This window comes from Falco peregrinus, chromosome 2 (assembly GCF_023634155.1).
Source record: "Falco peregrinus isolate bFalPer1 chromosome 2, bFalPer1.pri, whole genome shotgun sequence".
In the NCBI taxonomy this organism is placed as follows: domain Eukaryota; kingdom Metazoa; phylum Chordata; class Aves; order Falconiformes; family Falconidae; genus Falco; species Falco peregrinus.
In genome coordinates, this window is record NC_073722.1 from 20,910,169 (window position 1) to 20,930,847 (window position 20,679).

Sequence of the window (20,679 nt, forward strand, 5' to 3'; positions counted from 1 at the left end):
TGTTAATCCACTTGAAAACATGCCATAAATTGTAAAAGTAAAGTATCTCAGTAAGTAGCTTCCTACATCCTTTCAACGTTTCTGAAGCATGCCTATAAAATTTCAGAGTATGAATCTACCATTAATAGGTGACAAATAATGATAATTTATTTTATTATTTGGTTTCATAAATACTTTTTGCTTGATACAAATTGCCCTTGTGTTAGTAATGGGATGTGTTATCTCAGCTTTATTGGAACTCCAGAGAATCTTACTAGATTATAGTATAATTTGCTTTCAACATTCAGAGTGGTCAAGCATTTTCTCTTTGACTTCAGCCAGCTTCTTAATGAATAAGGATATTTTTTCTAACATTTTCTATGTATGTGCACCAGCATCAGAATTAAAAAAAATACAAGAAATGGAAGCTATGTACAAGAATTTTGGTTTTGTGCAAATTTTGTACATATGGAAATACTACTAAATAAAATTATTTATCTTATACTTATAAATGTTCCAAAATACAGTCATCCTTAAAATTACCAATACACCAGGCTTTCTGTAATAAGCCTATAATATATTTAGGGTAATATTGATAAAAATAGGTTTCCTGAAAGTAGGGTCTTCAGTCCATATTTATTAAATTCTACAAAAATAGCCTGAAGTGCTTGAGAACTCACTAAGCCTATCTTGGTACACCAGAAAAATACACAGGAAAACCAAGGTGGTTTTTTTTTTAAGATGCTTAAATATAAATGGGACATCTAGATTTGAAATAAGTATTACCCTTAGTGTATCCTATGGATTATATTTTCTTAGTTTACTATATAGTCATTCACAATTTCAACCAGTTCGAAAAGCAGCTCTTTATGAAATGTAAGAGGTGGAGTACTTGGGACTTTTCCCCATTACCAGTACTGCAAAATACAGGTTTTCAGTAAACTAACGCTACATAGAAAAATCCATGGTTACTTAACAAACTAAATGAAAGAATAGTAAAGGCAATCAGGAAATGTTTGCAAATTTCAGGGAAAAATATCATTACCAATCTATTAAAATTCTTCTTGGCATTACTAAAGGAAAAATATGAGAACAAGATATATGTTAATATGGTATTTGGAATTAGGAAGGTAATTTTGAAGAAAAGGTAATGTCTAAATAAAAATTTCTCTCAAAAATAAAGTACTAACTTCAGACTGAAGTTACGTGTTTAGCTAAAATGTTGCTTGCTGAGTGAGGGTACTGTTGGTTTGCTTACCTGCTTCTTTGAAGCAATTACAGATGGTTAACTTTTCTCCCTGCTGAGTAAGACAGACCTGCTTTTTGATATTTTCCATGTTCTCCACCACCTGAAGAAGCCATCTGGTCATCAGTGAAACAGTCTGAAAATTAACAGTGCATTTTCAAGATTAATGAAGCACATTAGCTTGAAAATATTAAAACCAAACCGATTTAAAACAAAATGAAAATGCAAACCAGATTAATTTACCTTTCTTGTGTGCGATTTTATTTACTGAACACTACCATCTACACAGTGTCTACCACAAATTTCCACATCCTTCCTTTTTATAGAACTATTTCCGGATCTTAATTTAATTTTTGTCTCTAACTGTTATTTTTCCCGTACCCCTTTAATGTTTATCAAGAATTTGTATGATTTCTAATTGTAACTTTAATATTGTTTTCCTTTAAAAAAAAAAAGGGAGAACAGAGATTGTTACATAGTTATACAAAGCACTAGAAATGAAATCCAAATCTAGCTAATTCCATACATGGATTAATGAGTCTGTGCCTTAAAAACATGAGCTACTGCAACTTACATTAAAAAAAAATAATAATCACAGCAATGTACTATTTTGACACGCAGTCACAAAAACCTGTTAAGAGTGTGAATGACTACATCTCGAAACAAAATAGTCAAGACCTGTCATGTTTTCAGTGTAAGCTGAACATACCATTCCTGTTAGGTGTTACATGACAGCATATGGCTGGTAGCGGAAAACTCTCTTTAAAGCAAATGAAAAATTAGTTTAGAGCCCTGCACCCAAACTGCATGTTATTTAATTTAAACTAATCCTTTAGATAAGTAATTCATTATAGTGAAAAATTTAGCTAGTAATTTCAATCTTACGAGTTGAAAAAGAAGACAGATATTGAGAACACTCCTAGAAAAAAATGACTGGATATACGAACAGAGAAATAATTGAGTGGAAAGAAACCAAACCATGAAAAACATTTACATATATAAGAAATTGTGTCTTAAATAGAATTGGAAAAATCCTGATAGATTGAGTGTTAAACACTGCAGAATTTCTGAAGTGCTGAAACAATGGAGTGTTTTCAGTTTTCATAGGTTTTTGTGCTCAAAATCCTCCATGCTGACATAAAGACTATAACACACAAGGCCAGTTATTGGTCTGCTTTCTCTTCTTAGTTCTACCACTGATAGGTGGTATGACGTTGTCAAGTCACTTAAGATCTCTTTGCCAGGGTTTTTACATGACTAAATGGGGAACAATGACTTTTATCTGCCTCATCTGGGTATCTGAGATTTGATTAATGTGCTTTGAGGAAAACAGATGAAAGCCACTGTAGAAATATGTATTGAATTATTTTTTACTACATATAAACATTAAATGAAAATTAAAATTAGAATTGTCATACCCAAGCTGTACATCTATAATTTTGGCTAGGAAAATTATGCTTAGAAATCAAAAGGGGCAGAAAAGGAAAATCTCATAAATACGGAATAATAGAATGTAATGTTCTAAATATGTTCAAACTGTGGAAATGCATGTTTAAGTCACTCCATAGGCTCAGCTGAGACTGGAGTTGCCTGTAGAACCACATCACGCTACATGACATAACGCAGCCTACACTGTCCGCTAGGCTGTTTAGGCAGTCCCATCTGCTATCCTAGAAGGTGGATATGCAACATTTTAGCTCTTCCCACTGATTCCAGAGGCTCTCAGCTTGCTTGTTCTTGACAGGGTGTTTGTTACATTTCCACAGGGGTGTTGCCAAGGCGTGGAGCCAGGCTTACTTTGGAGAAGGTTCAGGCCCCGTGCTGCTGGATGAAGTACAGTGCACAGGAAACGAACTGTCGATAGAACAGTGTCCAAAAAGCTCCTGGCGAGAACACAACTGCGGCCACAAAGAAGATGCTGGCGTGTCCTGCACACCTCTCACAGGTAATTAAATTACCAATAATTACACACGAAAACTTAACAAATGCAGAGGTCACAGCTCTATAAAGAGAATTTTTAAAATGTGCAGATGCACAAAACCCCCACTGTAATAAAGTGTTCTCTGGCAGTATCAAAATGAACCAGCTGTTGGCTATGGAAATTTTACAGGTACAGAAAATCTCATTATTCAACACAGAGCCTTGGTTCCTCAGTAACATGCTAACTGCTGTTTACTATGGGGGGCATACCTTAACTGTGTGTCACATCTATCGATGGCACTAAGCATTTCACCATAAAAGCAGTGCGAAATGAGAGATTATACAAAGAAAAAGATAAGGTATATATACAGTGAAATCATATCATCAGAGCCCACTCCTGTGGACTTGGCATGTAAAGCTTGGGGGATCAGTATCTTGTGCTGTTCCTTCTGCAATTAAGCAATTGCATTATGCAGCACTGCACAGGTGACGGGGTGCGTCACAGCATTTCTTTCATCTTCTCATGAAATGACAACTAGTGATCCACACTAGATTTTTAGTAGTCTAATGGTCTGATCAGATGTGGTAAATGCAATGTTATTAATTTTGCTTTAGAACATTAATTGGACCTGAAATAAGAAAAACTGATTCTTGGTTTTGTTTTTCTTCCTTGTTAATGACACAGATGGTGCATTAAGGCTAACAAGTGGGAAAGGCAGCCACGAGGGACGCCTGGAGGTCTATTACACTGGGCAGTGGGGCACAATCTGCGATGATGGGTGGACAGAGCTGAATACACAGGTGGTTTGCCGCCAGCTGGGATTTAAGTAAGATGACCTGGTATTATATATGACTCTCTGACTTGACAATGATGAAAATCATTTACATGAATCCTATATTATTCAAGAGCCTGTTTTTTTAATATTAGCTGAGTGCTTCATAGAAACTACTGAGTTAAAGCCCATTAAAACCTGCTTCCTTCAGTCTTGAAGAGATATTTATAGCCTCAGTTTACACAGAATAAAAAGCTTCAACTGCGGTTGTGATTCAGCAGCCTTTATTCACCAAGTTCCTTCCGATCAGCTTTTTAGCTAACTGAGATCAATGCATACACTAAGAGAAAAATTGATTTGTTGTATTCTGTTTCGCCTATAAAAGTTTGAGTCTTCAAAATCTTTGCTTGTTGAACAGTTATTAAAAATCACAGACCTTTTCAAGGTTTAATTCCTTCTGGATCTAGCTGAGAGAAACCCACAGTCTGGCCCTGGAACACTGTTATGTATTGAAAAGCGTATTTTAGAAGAAAGTCCCATTAGTTTCATGCATTCACTCTTCACTACTTTTCCTACTGACTGTGGCTACAAAGATACACTCTCATCACTAGGTGATTGTTGTCTTGGCTTCAGATTATAACAGCTCACATTCAAAAAATAATTTTGTCTCATTTCCCCCCAGACTATGACATTTAAATGTATATATAATTCTAAGAGTATGCTTTAAGTCTCAGTGAGAGTGCCATATGCTTGATTGAAGGGAGGCCTTAATCAGAGGTATTACATTCTAAAGTTTGTATTAATGTTAACGGTAATTCCTTTAAAAAAAATGACCGAAGCAGCAGCATATCATGCTGTCATTGAATTTTAAGCTAACTACTTGCTCTGTCATGGTTTCAACACTTGTTTACTGTTACTACATGAGAAACCTTTATTTCTTCAGAAATAATTTATTTCCTTTCTAGTGCTTAAGTATCACAAAATGCCCTTTGATCACTGTGGCCCAAACCATTATGTACACATATGTGTCTTGCAGGTACGGGAAAAGTGCACCTGAGAGCTACCTGGGAGGAAGCTCTGGGCCCATCTGGTTGGATGATGTCAGCTGCTCAGGGAAGGAGACAAACCTTCTGCAGTGCTCAAGGAGAGAGTGGGGAAAGCATGACTGCAACCATCAGGAGGATGTCAGACTCGTCTGCCATCCAGATAACGACAGCCATAAACTCTCCCTTGGTAAGGCATCTCTTTGGTAAAGTCACAGTATGAGTATTGCAGTGAGTGCAGATCTGAGCAAAGTACAGTATACTTAAGGATGCTAAAAAACTTAGTATTTGGCAGATGTGTGCAAAGAAGGTACAGGAAGGGGAAAAAAGCTCACTTTTCTCCTGAAGATCATAGGAAGCAATCAAGCTTTTTTTAAAGGAACGTAAATAGCCAGAACATTAAAGATCAACATAAATTTGTAAGGTAACAAAGTCAGATTCCAGAGATCCTGTTCTCTCAGTCTTCACCAGATTTTAGATCTATTCAGCACTTCCTAATGGCGTACCTCATTTCACTCAGCACTCTCCATGTTCTAAGTAACTGTCTCATGCTATCAAAAGCTGGAGATGTACCCGAGCACTGAGGAATATATATCAATAGTATATCCTCCTATGGCCTTACATGCAGATAATCAAAAAAAAGAACTACAGAAAAATAAAAGTTCAGAGATAGCAAGAAGGAAGGGTGAGAAGCATGAAATTATTTCTGTATTACTATTGCCTATCATTTGTATTGTGCCTGGGTGAACAGGCCCCACTTGCTTACCGGGACAGGATGATACTACAAACATAGATCAAACAGACAGCTCCAATGCCAAAAAGCCTACACGCTTGAATGAAAAGAAACACCCAAAACCAAAAACCAAAAAAAAGATAAGAAAACAAATGAGAGAAAAATACTACTTACATAGTGGCATTGTAGAACAAAATACATACAAATGAATGCTAAAGGTTCCTAAATCCACATGTGGATAATTAAACAAGAATTCTGCCTCTCAGATACGTACAGTAAAAAATACAGGGTAACACGGGTTGTTCAGCATATCTGAAAAACAGTTTAATTTAAAAAAATCTGTTACATACAAAATTTGTAGCTTGTCACTAAGTAGCCTTTTACAAAATTGTTGCTGATATTCTTTAGTTCACCCAAGTATATTTTAGTCAATTTTGAAATTAGATTTATAACTACTGGAGTTAGGATTCACAGCTTCTACTGAAATGTAATAGATTTGTACGCCTGGGTGCCTGATGTTCTCTGGAAAACAGAGACTGAAGGTCTATCCTGCAAACTAAGGCATGGATTTACTGCACGACATTGCTACCTGTTACAACAGTCAGCACTTCTGCATGTACTTTTCTACTCTCTCTGTCTTCATAGTCTTTACAGACTTCTGACCTCTCACAATCCAATGGATGTTTTATGTTGCAGTACAGTTTTATTATGTGTAGATGATGTCAAATCATATTTGGGAGAAAAAAAATTCTCAGACCAAAAATAACAGGAATTCAAATCATGACTGCTGTCTTGACAGATGCAAACCATCTGTGCTGCTTTGCTCAAATTCCTATAAAATATAGTCTTAGCTGAAGGAGGTCTGGTTCCGTTAAATGCATCCATATGGTAACATTTTCACATGCCCCCATTACCAAAATGTTGTATTAATTTTGTGCTCATAAATATATGTATATATATTCTAAAACACAAGATGACAAGATAACAATGAAATAGCTGTACTGTATCATTAATATCCCATGCCTCTAGTTGGGTAATATAACTATAATTTTTGCCTAAACCATACTCTTCCAGAGTAACACATCATTTCAACAAGAAAATGAAGACAGTGTATCTTACATTTCCTACAATATTTCTGATTGGAAAGTGGACAAAGACTCTATTGTTACCATTTACTTCCCAGCATTTGAAAAAGCCATTTTTCTCCCTGTAAAGATGAATTCAATGGAAAAATACGAGAAATCAGTAAATTATATAACTTGAGGAAATACAGACATGAAGCAACACTAAAAATTAGATAGAATATAATACAACAACTACATTTGTTTAAAGATCACAACAATGTAGCTAAACAGAAAGTTGAAGTCAATTCATGTAACTGTCCAGAAAGTATAAACTCCAGTATAAACAATATCCTTTAAATGACATCTAAATCTAACAGACTTTAATTTTGTTTTCAAATCTTTCCTCTCTTAATTAATAAATTAGGCCAGATTTAACTAGCTCTGATCCAGAGTAAGGTTTGGTATACAAAAGTTATTCATAACCTAAATTAACCTTAATTAAATATCAAATGCAAATGTCTCAAAATACTGCTTTATTTAAAAGCATGATTAAGTAATTTCTCATCCTTACAGATTTAGAAAAAATGAGGAACATGCTAGAAGCATGAGGAACAGTCTTTTCAATTACTCTAAAAAGAAACTCCCATTACTGTATTAAGGAGTATGAAATATGACATACTGAAAGATGTAGAAGGTGATTCTCACTTAAACATTATAAAGACGCTTCAGAGGAATTAATAACTGTTTTAAGGCTACTTGCATTGCCTGCATGAACACAAGTGAGAATCAAATATATACTTTGCCTAATGATTCAAAATTTAACTACAGGCCAAGCACTGAACGAACCATGATTAATTAAGTCTGACTAACCCATGTGAGATTTTGTATTATGAACATATCTGAATAAGCAATGAACTTAAATTGCTAGAAAAATAATCACACATTAGTCAGAATAACATGCTGTTGAATGCCATGCTACCATGCAAAATACACTACAGAACAGCATGCATAACCTTAAGTAGGAACTGAAGTTCAACGCAATATTGGACTTTTTTTGCTGAGGCAGTGGTTAAGAGGAGTGGTAGCAACCAGTTTGAGAACGGATTTATGATCTGATATAGTTAAATTCACCCATAAAGTTTGTGCAAGAAATATGTGGCCGGCTTGTATGGTTATCGTATCAAAGAAATCTTGGGTGTTTTCTGCTGTTGGGGGGACAGTTATTCTGTGCCCAATGCAGTCAAACTCTGAGCTATGCCACATATTTACGTGAAATCAAGGAACTAGATGAACTCTGAAGTTCAAAATACAGTAGTATTTTCATATTTGTCTTGTAATTTGTACAAACTGCTTCCTTTTGCCAGCCAGGAAAAGTATGACTGCTTTAACAGCTGGTATTAGGCTTGTTCAACATAAACATCAGTTGACCCTATATACTGAATGTGATGAAAATGACTTAAAGTACTAGTTCTTGCTTCTGGTGTTGTGAGTTGACAGCTGTAATTTATTCCCAGGTCCTCCCATCAGGCTGATGGATGGTGAGAATAAGAAGGAAGGACGTGTAGAGATTTTTATCAATGGCCAGTGGGGCACAATTTGTGACGATGGATGGTCTGATAAGGATGCAGCTGTAGTCTGTCGACAGCTTGGCTACAAGTAAGAAAACTCATTAAGCTGTTTCTTAAGTTATCTGTTTGCTGTTTCTAAAAATGTTAAGTTTCTGCAACCCAGTATCACCAACATATGTTTGAGAACATTATACATGCCTTTTAAGTTTTGTCTGTTTGACATTCTTTTAGAAAAGTGTATTTATACTATTCATGTAAGAAGTAGTAAGGCTACATCTTCAAAAGCAGTATTCATTAACTGGCATAATTGGGGAAAGGTTTTTTAATATTCAAAGGCATATCACAGTCTGACTGACAACTGAAATGCAAGTTAATGCTAGTTATTAAATGGTTTTTTAGAAGTTAAATATTCCAAAATACTAAGCTATTGACTAAATACTATATTTGACTTGTCACTTATGGTGCTACATGTCTGTATGATAAAAACATTTTACACCATTTTTTTAATTACTTTTTTTTTTTTTTACACTTAGTTGCACTAATGTAACGGAGAAGATAGTTTGATATAGTGTATCTGCTCTGTGTTCTTTGCCACTCTTCCTGTTCCTAATTTACTTCTTTCACCTTCTGTTTTCAGATTTCTAAACACTTATAAGGCTAGAGTGAAAGTTCTGATTTGGAAAAAATGAGGGAAACTAATATTAACATCTCGAATACCACAGATGATTGCATATTCTGTGATCTACGTAGATTCTCTGTTTTGTTTCTAATTTTGTGTGAGAGCTCTGCGTTTCACCATACTTAGGGACAATTTTCATTCATGTAACAATTTTTATGTTGAGTCATCTTTACACAACACAGAAGAACTTAAGGAGTTTAAATTGTAGTGCTTTAGTGATTTGATGTAGCAGTATTCATAGAAAAACCTTGGGGAATTTAAAATCACTTTTTCATTACATTAGCAAAGAAAATACAAATATTCAGAACCTAGACTTGGTTTACCACAGTTTACTGAAATTGTCTAGAATTTGGCTAAAGTTTCAGGGTTAATGGTTGTATTGATTCAAAAAGCTATTGATCTGTTTTCATTGAAAGGTGTAATTTTGCATATTGTTAATATATATCTTTTGTGAACCTTAACAATGACTCTGAAAACCTTATAGGTTCTAACACAACTGTTAAAATTTGTGATGAAATACAGCAACAGGTCAGTGTCCACTGTCACAAGGTGTGCATATGATGTCTGCAGAATCAGATGTAGGCACACCAGCTACTGAATTCCTAGTTTCATGGGCATTTTTTTCCTTCATTTACTGATCTGGCTTGACTCAACATAGCTTGAAGATTTGATAAAATTGTTATACAAAGGATTACAGTTTTTGCCTGCGTGACAGTAATTTGAACAAGCTCCATTTAATATATGAACAGACCTGACAGGACAAAAACACCCTCTAATTAAAATCACAGCAATGTATATGTGTCACTTTTGAACTATGTCCCTTAATCAGGCTTATGTCACTCACAAGCAATTTTTTTCTGGATACCTAAGAGCAGTAAAGATATAACAAATATAGGGCAGACATATAAAGAGCAGAGCTAATATAAGCTGAAACAGAACACTAGTGAAATGCAACTAGAAACCAGTGAAATGTTTTCTCTAAGTATATCTAAAGAAATCTGAGCTTAAGAAATACAAATCATGTTATCCGTTTGCTGTACCTAACAATGTAAAGTTTGTGCAACCAAATATCAGGTTATGTCAGAACACATAATAGATGCCTTTTAAAAATGGGCTGGGATTCATTTAGTAAAGTATACTTCTAAGTAGTAATAGACTGGCTTCAAAACTACAAAACTTGACTTGTATTATCTCCCACTGAATAATTTGTTTAGTCCACTTCATCCTCAGCCTCTCTGTCTCCCTCAGATGATCAAACTCAACCACTTATCTAAATCTCTGCAAGGACAGACAGTTGGCTAGATTCTCAATTTGTGTCATGTCAGAACAGGGGTTTAGGATTATAGGATACAACATGAGGTGGAATTGCTTCTGGGCCTTCGAGTTCATGAACAGATCTTTTTGATTCAGTTCAAATTATATTCAGTGGTGACTTGACTGTTCCAGAGCAAGGCTGGGGCTTCTGGGGTCATGCACCTGAGCTTGAGGGTTGATGAATGTTGTTTCTTTAGAAATAAACACATTATGACCTTTTCCTGGGAGGAATTCAGAAAGCACCCAATACTGAAGTTGACATCAGTTTTCATTAAGACTGATCACACAGCTGAACAGTGTCATTCAACTCCCTTTACAATGCTATGATAATTCTCAAGTCTTTCTCAAGGGAATTATATCCCTTGGGAAATTTTTTTTTCACACGTTTGTTATTACAAATGGGAGAAGACACTGCCTTGAAAGGAAAACTTATGTAAGCAAAGGTTAAACACTGAGAAAATGGACTGTTTTCCCTGCATATATTATTCATATTGTTAATGATTATCTGTACATTCATTTTATGAAATCCTGCTCTGGGACATTCTCATGCATTTGCTAGGGTTCATTCTGAGACTGAAGTAAGAAAATCCCTGAGTTGGCAACATCACTAAGTTCAGAGGTGTCATTAAGCCAGTTTGTCAAATCCATTATGAATGTTAGAAAAATGTAATATAAAAAAAACATTAGAAAGCAGTCCTACTAATTGGCTAAAACCAGTCATGAAAACATAAAAATAATTAATAGCACCCTAGTCAAAGTATATCTGTAGCAAGGTAAACACTAAGAGAATGCACACCTTTTCTGAAGTACTATGTGATTGGGTTTAACATACAGAAGTATTTTGCTAGAATGAGTAAAGAGCAAAGGTCAGTTTTAGAAGCTCTTGCATTATAGTGAATTAAGCGGCCCAGTAAAATTGGACCCTTTTCATTTAGGACAGGCTTATAAAAATGCACATGCATGCCACCCCCTATGAACAAATACACCCCTACTACAGGGGGAAAAAAAAAAGTTCTAGGGTAGTTGGCCATGTATATTAATCAACTGCATTTCCTGATTAACAGTCTTATGAACAATAGTAATGCTGCATCTAAAGAACTCTGCATGTTACTGTGTATGGCCTTGTGGCTGAGGAAAGCTAGGGGCTAAGACCTGAAGCTTCCCTTCTCTCTAGGGACAGACCTGAACAAGCAAAAAGGTTGATTCTCTGACAGTCACCTGTGCATAAACAGCTGGCCTGGAAAACACCAATTAAGGGGGACACACATTTGTTAAGGGCAGGCCAAAACCAATTGTAAGAGCACACTCCAGCATGTAACAAACATGTAAGACTTAACACTTCTACATTTAGAGCTCTCTCAAATGAAATAATTTTCTCTTTTAAGCTGCACTCCTTGCTCTAGATCATCATGATTTTTACATTTGTTTCCCGGTAGAAGTTCTATTTAAATAGTGGGGGGTGGGGTGTTAAGAGCGGGTATGGACACACCTTTCATAGCAATTGTCAGCAAACTGAGATTACTGATGCATAGCAAGAAATAGATCGCTTTCATATAAGGTAGGAAAAGTCTCTGCAGTCCATTCCCTTGATTCAGTCCACATCAATGCAGGATTGCAATCCATGCACACCAAGTTCCCTCCTTCATCTTTGTGTCTCTACATCTCTTTCACCTAAAGTAGTTAGTTACACATGCGACCTCAGAGATGTCAGAGTATTCTTTGAGATTTATCTGGTAAGCCAGTGGAGGCAGTGCCCTTTTAAAGTAGCTGATAAGAGTCAGCAGAGACACATCTATAATAAACTGCAATAAATACTTCCTAGGGAAAGGCCAAAAATACTGTGGTGATTCACAACAAAGTACTTTTCAATATTCCAAGGAACTTTAGAGCAATACCATAAAGCAGAAACTTTGTTTTTTGACACAGAGATACCAAAATCAGGTAAGAATTTGGAACGAGCACCTGTAATGTCTCACTGTTTTGCAATAGCATACACGGACACATCAGCTGCCCACAGGTATCAGAGCATTGGACTTCTTGTAGTTACTTGTAGTCAGAGTATCATTCACAAATGAAAAATATTTGTAGCAAGAAGAGGCTTAGCGCTTCTGACTGACAAGTTAGATCATACTAAACTCATTAGGCAAAGATTGTCCTATACTGGTTCCAAAGTCAGTTAGGGCTTTGGATTATCCATGGTAAATACATGCTAGCCATGGAAATTAAAAATGTGTAGGACAATTGACCTTGTGGTATCATCTCTGTCGAAGTTTTATATGCTTCTCTTTCCTGGCTTTTTACAATTCATGCATTCTAACCAACATTCCCCACTTAGAAAAGCTGCCCACCTACCCTTCAATATGTAGTAAAAAAATTCAAAGAGGCAAGGCTTTCTACGTTCTAGTTTTAAAAAGGAGAAAGTTTGTATGTATTACTTTCACATTTCAATTAGATATGGGCAATTCTGGGCTGGGTTTTTTGAGTTCGGTCCAGCCACTTCTAGTATGATGAAGCTTTGAAAATGGTATGACAAATCAAAATTCCTCTCCAACAGAGAATCCCTAGCTAATGAAGGGACATAAACTATGCCATTCTCACCTTTCTTCCCCAACACTGCAGGTATTACAATAGGTATAAAAATGAAGTGTAAAGGGAGAGAAATACTTCCTTGCCCAATACCTTTTTATTGTCAAACTCTCTCTACTCCAGCATTCCATTTTACATGCAGTTACCCTTTTGTACACATAGAAGTACTGCCCTTTACAATATGTAACTATAACATATCCTTTAAAATAGAAACCTATGATATATTGCAACATTTTAGTTATCTAGAGTTCTGTATATTCTTATCACAATAAATTATCAGTTAATCGCTCTTAACTGATACGTAAACTTGTTCAGACACACCTAGGGGCAGCTGTGGCTTCCTGCCCCACTTCCCTGTATAGCTGGCTGGGTAGTCTCGCAATCATAATCCTTTCTGACTCTTTAACCGTATACAACAAAACATCTATTTATATATTAAGCAGCATTATCCAAAGTAATTAAAATTAATAATCTATCACAAAAGTTACCAAACGAGATGCTTACATGCACAATTAATGTTGGGTTTTTCATTGTGTTTGTTCATCCACCCCCTCACTTGGGAAAAAAGTAATTCAAAAGAGGTCATTCACACAGCTGACACTGTGGTCACTGCCAAAGCTGCATGGCACTATGTGCAAGCTATAAGGATCAGGGCTTCAAACCCTAGTAAAATGTCCTGAGCCTGACATCTAAATACTTGATACGTATCCTCATACAAGCATAGGATTATCATATTGACCTTCTTTGTAAAGTGCCTTGAGGCCTACGTATGAACATGCCACACCAGCACCAAGTGCTGTATTCCTCCCAGGAAAAGGTGGGTGCTGAGAGTGAACTAGATTCAGTCTTCCTCCAATTACATTACAGTTTTATAACTCAGCTGTGGGGTGCACTTCTAAAATGACATGGTAATGAAATATGTTAATAACTATTAACAACCAATAGATCTGCAAATCATAGCTCCTACTACACTGCAAGTGTACTGTATTTAACTAGCCCATCTTTCTGAGGGAATCAGTCTGGAACAAATTATTTTTAGCATTCACAGATGCTGATTTTATATGAAGATGAAAGAGATTATAGAAAAGCAGCTTTCACATATTTTGTTTTATAGGTATTTGTAATGCCATTACAATGTGAAATACTTTGCACAGTGCCTTCTAACTGGAATATCTAAAAGCACTTTTTAAACATTAATGAATGGTAGCAATTGTGTTATACTTTCTTCTTTTTCTCTACACCAGAGTAACAGAGGCAATGGGAAGAAAAACTGTCATCAAGTGAATCAGTGACAGGGAATAAAACCTCAATGTCTTACACTACTCTGAAATATTTGATTTGAGTAAAATGTAGAATAATGCCTCCAAATGTTAATTAAAAAAATATGCTCTGTTTCCAGAGGTCCAGCCAGAGCAAGGACAATGGCATATTTTGGGGAGGGCAAAGGCCCAATCCACGTGGATAACGTGAAATGTACAGGGAATGAGAGATCCTTGGCAGACTGCATTAAGCAGGACATTGGGACACACAACTGCCGTCACAGTGAGGATGCGGGAGTGATCTGTGACCACCTAAGCAAGAAGGCCCCTGGGAACAGCAATAAAGGTGAAGCCCCAGTGTGAGTGGCAGACCAACAGGTTCTGAACAGGAACTGTCATGGTAGGAAGAGACGGACGTAAACAATCCCACTTTGCAGAGGAAACAAGTTATATCAAAAGAATTATAGAAACAAAAGTGCTGGGAAATGCTCTATGCTTACACTGTATGGTCTTATTGCTCTGCCACCTGCATAAAGAAATCATAAGGACTATTCAAATTATACAGGATATTTGTCTACCATAGTTTAAGTCAGCCACGTTTCTCAAGTTGTACAAAGGACGTGCAAATGCAAAAACCGAGACAGGTACTTTCAGCTTTTCAGGGTATAGGTTATCTTCAGTTGAGGACTGAGACCTACGTGGTATGCAAAGCTCTGGTTCCACTTACATGAAGTAAGGAAGAACCCTATAAAAAAAAAAAATACTACACTTGAGGAGCAGAGCACAAATGTGTAAATTGCTCTGTGATCAGAGTCAAAAGATCTCAGCTAAAAAGAATTTCTAAGTCTGAGATGATTCAGTGTATTTTCCTCGAGCAAAATTTGATTGTTAAGAAGTACCAGGAAACAGAATAACTTCAGCCTTCGTGGTTTGTTTTTTTTAATTAACTCTCATTAAGATTGGCTACTTTTCATTTTGAGTTTAATGCTGTCTACATATCCCTTTCTGATTTAGATTCTCTTGCTTCTGTTTGTGGACTGCGGTTACTACATCGTCGACAAAAGCGAATAATTGGTGGGAAAAATTCTTTACGGTAAATAATTGGTAAAGACAAGTAATTTTGAATATAAAGTTTCTAAGGCATGTATTTGCCGTAAGCGGTTTGCCTATTTTACGATTTTATTGTAGGTTTGTTGTCTGTTGTTCTTTTGGCTTGTCATGAAGTAGAAGCAGAAATATACTCAAAGCAAATTTGGTAGGAAATTGAAAAATATTCATTGATAAATACTTTCAGCGTTCTTTGAAAATCTGTAGATGCTTATGGGTTCAGTCCTTGATTGGGTTAAACGTCTTAGTTTCAAAATCGCCATTTTACCTCTTTTCAAAGAATGTCCTGATATCAGGATGTGTGCTACATGAAGAGAGCTATGAATACAGTATAAGGTTTTAAATGCTACCTACACCAAAAAAAGGCCTGTGTACAATTCACTGCCAAAGACCTGATTTTCCTCCACAAAATATGCCTCAATGATGACACACAGTCTTAAAATCAGGTTTTTTGTTAACACTTTGTTCTTAGCTTTTAATGACATGTTTACATTTAGGTAATATAAACAGATTAACTGAGTACTACTACTACCACTAAATGCTATGATAGGAAGCACAGATTTTTTTTCATTAACGGTTGCGAGTAACCACAAAAAAAAGACATATTCACAGAATGTTACAAAAGGCATTGTAAATACATTTATAGTATCTTTACCTGTCGCTGTGCAACCTGTTTCAAAGTACATGCATAGCATCGATCAACCCCTTTCAAAAAAGACTGCCTAAGTGATGGAGTTTCAAAGAACAGTAACAAGAGGGAGCCCAGAAAAACATTTAAATGCAGTCAGACAGAGCAAAGTAGGATTACTCACCTCAGTAAAGACAAATGAGAATAATAAATAATGCACTGTACAGAAGATCAGGAATTATTGTCTCTGGGTATGTGTACGAAGGACACTTGAATGAAATGAAATGGTGACAAATAATGTATTGCACAATTATGCCAGAGCAAGAAACTTGATCTCATAATAAGCAAGCACAGAGAGATTAAACAAAAAGGTGAGGGAAATCCAAGACTGCACTTAGAAATGCTTCAAAATCAAGAAAAGGAACATATGAACAATATAAGAAAAGGGCTCATTGTCACAAGAAATCGTTAAGACAAAGAACTTAATGGAAGTTCAAAAAGGAACTGGATACTTACATACATACCAGGAAATCCAAATCTGTCTGAATTACCCCATTTTGGAAAGACATACTAAATCCCATCTTCCCAAACGACAAAAAAGTCTAAATTGTTTTATGCTTTATGGGAAGTAAATTCCTCCACCTTACTTCAAAACATTTGGCACTGGCAACTCTGAGATAGGATGCTGGACTAGATGACCCTGGGCAGCTCTTGTACTCCAGCATACCTATTCAAGTTGATAGTAGTCAGGGAACACCTAACCCTGCCTGTTGCTTTTTCTTGAAAGTTGCTGTTGCTTACAGGTGCATCTCTCTCCCTCTCTCCGATTCCATTATTTTACTAATCTATTAAAATTGGTGAAAAATAATCCATCCTGTCTTCATAGGCCTGCAAATATGTATCCCAGAACTACTAGACAAAACAGATGATCACAAGCTGAAAAAAGGTGCTAATCTATTACTTGTCATTTCACCTCTTGGTTTGCCAGCTTCCCTTTTCAAACAGCTCAGAGCCAACAAAGATATTAACAGAGACAGGAAAGGATGCTGGGTTAAGCTTTTCAAGAAATTCCCGTCTTTCCCCTCTCCAGTTGACAGGAAATTTCTGGTTGTCGACTTGGACAGTACTTGGCAAGGAACCCATAGAATGTATTTTTGGCACAATGAATGCAATCTGAGATGGGAAAATTCAAGTAATTGACAGTGTAAAGAGGCGCTCAGAGTGCTGGATGCTCCAACAATCTGTAAAGTAATCCTGATCATTGTTAAATGGAATTCTGAATGCTGCAGGAATATAAAGGTATACTGAACTGTTAATAAATAGGATGGTTAGCAAGCTATGTCAGTCAAAGAAACTAAATAAGATTTACATTCAAGGTAACTGACAAGCTACCTTACTTTTCTGTTGTTGTACCCTGAATGCGATGTCTTATGTCCTCTGCAGGGGTGGCTGGCCGTGGCAGGTTGCACTCCGACTGAAATCTTCTCATGGTGATGGAAGACTCTTGTGTGGTGCTACTCTCATCAGCAGCTGCTGGGTCCTCACTGCTGCACACTGCTTCAAAAGGTAGGTCTCTCTGCAACAGTGAAGTGTATTTTCAAACTATTTTGTTGTTCTGGGTATAGACAAAAACACTCCTGTGGAAGCCCACTGAAAACTGTTCCAAAGAGCTGGCCTTTGGTTTAAAAAAATCCTGCCAACCAACCTCACTTGTCTACAAAACAAACAAACAAAATACATTGAAATTACTCTGCCTGTCACGAGATTTATATTCACAATTTCAGCATTTCCATGAAAAAAATGAGACAATATTTCTGACATTTTAACACAGCTTTCTGTTCCAACAGAACGGCAGCTTGTGGCTTTCAGGTTATAGTGAAGACAACTGAGCAAACATCAAACACAGGTGTTACTGAAATCTCTGAATGAAGAACTTATCAACACCAATGTGTTGTAGATAAGCAGACACTTCTTTATTAACGGCTGGGTGCATGAGTGAGTCCTCTCACGATCAATGCACACCAAGTTTCAAAATCATACACCATATATAGAACTTATTCATGTGTATTCATTAAGTATTCATGCATAATCATAATATTTCCCCAAAATCATTAACATACTCTCCTCCCATATCTGATTCTGCACAGTAAAGGTTAGAAAAGTCTAGAAATGGGTCTGGGGTATGATTTGGGTAGGCGGTATATGAGTCTGTGGTCGCAATCTCCCCCTGCCAGAATTACCTTTTACTGAAGTTCACGGTTTCTTGGCAGGTAACTACAAGCTGTTCCAGTCGACTCCCCCAGTTCCCATTAATTCTATATTCTGACATTTCAATACACTTTCTACATACAGAAGACTAGTCAAATACAAAGAAATCCTCTCCTCAGTCTACCTGTAAATACTGTATCCAATTATCTTCAGTCGTCTTGAATCTTAAGTCTATTATCTAAGTTCTAATCATTCCTACTAGGTGATTCTGACCTATTCTTTTGGCCTTGCTACAGGGCTGTAAAGAAGATTTCATAGCAGCTTTTGCTGTGCAACAAGTTTCATTAAAATATATTTCTTATTCCAAATGATTTTATAAAATCAAATAAAGTCAGTTAATTCTAACTTATTAGCAGATCTGTAACACAGGGACTGTAATATTTCAGATTATTTTTGGTAATGATAGACACTGGCAGTGATAGATATTTTTACTGTAACACTGCAGTGACTAGGTGAACTAGTCCCCTCAGACCCATTATAGGGTAAAGCACTACTAGGTATTTTGCTGAGTCTAATAGGAAACGAAATCTGTACACTGGATGCTAGTGAGATGGAGCAGTTTTGCTTACTCTTCACACACAGGCTGGAGCAACTGCCTTACTCTGTTATCTCACAGTACATAAAGAATTGTCTTTTGCAGCCATCTAAACAAAGGTCCCATCCCCTTTAACAAAGAAATAATCGTCTAAGCGGTTACACTGGTATAATACTCTGACACTGCCATCTAATCAAACTATGCCAAATTCAGCTCTTTTCCATATGTTTAGCAAGGGATTTGCAACTTACACTCCCTTGTAAATCACATTTGATCTAATTGGTCTAACTTTTGCAATTCTCAGTATTAAGCTATGATCTGTTTTTTTAAAATGTCTTTTCCCATTTTTGCAGAAACAGGTATTCTGTTACTGGTAATTCTCCTATTCAGTTTTTATGATATCCCCTCTTCAGTAATTTTGACATTAGGAATTCATTCCTGATGAAGTTACTGTAGTATAAAAGCATCAACTTGCACAGTAAGGAAGCTGGAATATTTTAACACACTTTCAACAGCAATTATTTCATCAGAATCCTTCCAAAACGTTGCATTATAGGCTGGAATAAAAGCACAGAAGAACATCATTGCAGTTTTGAAGATATTTGCTGGAATTTGCTCAAGTGGTCTGAGCCATTCCTTTTGCACACTAGTGACTAAAAAAGAAAAGTCAGATACACTTTTACTCAAATGGAGAGTGTTTCTTCTGCTTGGCGCTAGATTCACATATTTTTCATCTTCATGTTTCATGAAAATCATAAAGGACTTTTCCTGATAATAATTCAAGCTGAAATGGTCCAACTCTATGAAATTTCTGCCTACTTCAGCTGATGTTCCAGTTGTTTCTGTGGAATTATGAAAGCACTTCAGTTGCTATCATCAAAATGTATAGACGATGGCTTCCTATTCCCCTGGTTATCAACTCTCTAGTGATTACTAGGATGCAACTTAAGCTCTTGAGAAAGCCTTTGATTAAAGGCTTGAAAACAAGGCAGTCCTTTTGGTGGTAATTCCAGACTGGGCAGCCACTCAAGGGTCTGTTACAGGTGATCCTGAAACCGTTACATGTGGTCTCAAGGACCTAAGTATTGTTTTGCCCCAGATGCTGCATTTAAAAGCGTGCAACCTAGATCTAAGCATGCAACTCCAACAGCCTGTGGGTGCACTACCGTTTACTGTAAAAAAAGAAGGCACCTTTAGCTCCAAGCTGACTTTGGACAGACTGGGCTGAACTTCCTAATGATCTCAGAGTGATTTTAAGGGGCTAGGTTTCCAAGAGCTATCTATAGATCAAAAGCCTTCTCCACATATTTTCCACAGACAGACAGGAGAAAGGCCAGTATACCATTTCTCACATCCTGGAAACTGGAACGCTACTTAAGTAACAAAAGTGATAAAAATTAAATAGAAATTTATGCATGAGGATTATAATTATTCACCAGTAGTATAACAGCATTACTGGCTTCTGTAATTTCATAGACACATAATTTAAGATGAGAAATTGTTTTAAGCACTCCCAGACCCCTCCTCTGCCTCCACTCTTCAAATATGCTCTGTGTGGTGGCTATCTGCCATTTCACAGGTGATTTTTAGGTGAAGAAGACTGGGCACTCCTGAGCTAGACTGCCATTTTTATGTACTGATGCTCTATTACAGTATTTTCACATTTGGCAAATATCAGCTACTACAAGGGGAAAACATAATTGTCTACAGATGAAAAGAATCAGTTTAAGAAAGCCTTATGTGTGCAAATATGCACAGACATATTGTAAATCTCTGCAAAGATTGCTCATTACTAGAAGCCTTGTAGCTATTAACGTTTCATACATTTGCATGCAAAACAGCACTTCTCATTCCATTAAATGTTTACAACCAGTAATTCTATTTAAGGTAAGGTTTCATGAATCTCCCTTCTTCATTATTCTGCTACAAATGACCATCATCCCTAAGACAGAAAACCAGTAGGAACCTATTAAAGGG

The 20,679-nt window shown here is 36.4% G+C and overlaps 1 protein-coding gene across 1 annotated transcript in view; it reads left to right on the top strand.

Moving 5' to 3' along the window:
* The window catches only part of PRSS12 (serine protease 12), a 45,467-nt gene that overhangs the window by 14,970 nt on the left and 9,818 nt on the right, over positions 1-20,679 (top strand). Inside the window, exons 5-11 of the mRNA XM_055797987.1 lie at positions 2,992-3,170; positions 3,831-3,972; positions 4,955-5,151; positions 8,273-8,414; positions 14,305-14,510; positions 15,179-15,257; positions 17,343-17,465. Coding sequence (XP_055653962.1) covers positions 2,992-3,170; positions 3,831-3,972; positions 4,955-5,151; positions 8,273-8,414; positions 14,305-14,510; positions 15,179-15,257; positions 17,343-17,465 — 1,068 coding nt within the window. The remainder of the gene's footprint in view (positions 1-2,991; positions 3,171-3,830; positions 3,973-4,954; positions 5,152-8,272; positions 8,415-14,304; positions 14,511-15,178; positions 15,258-17,342; positions 17,466-20,679) is intronic.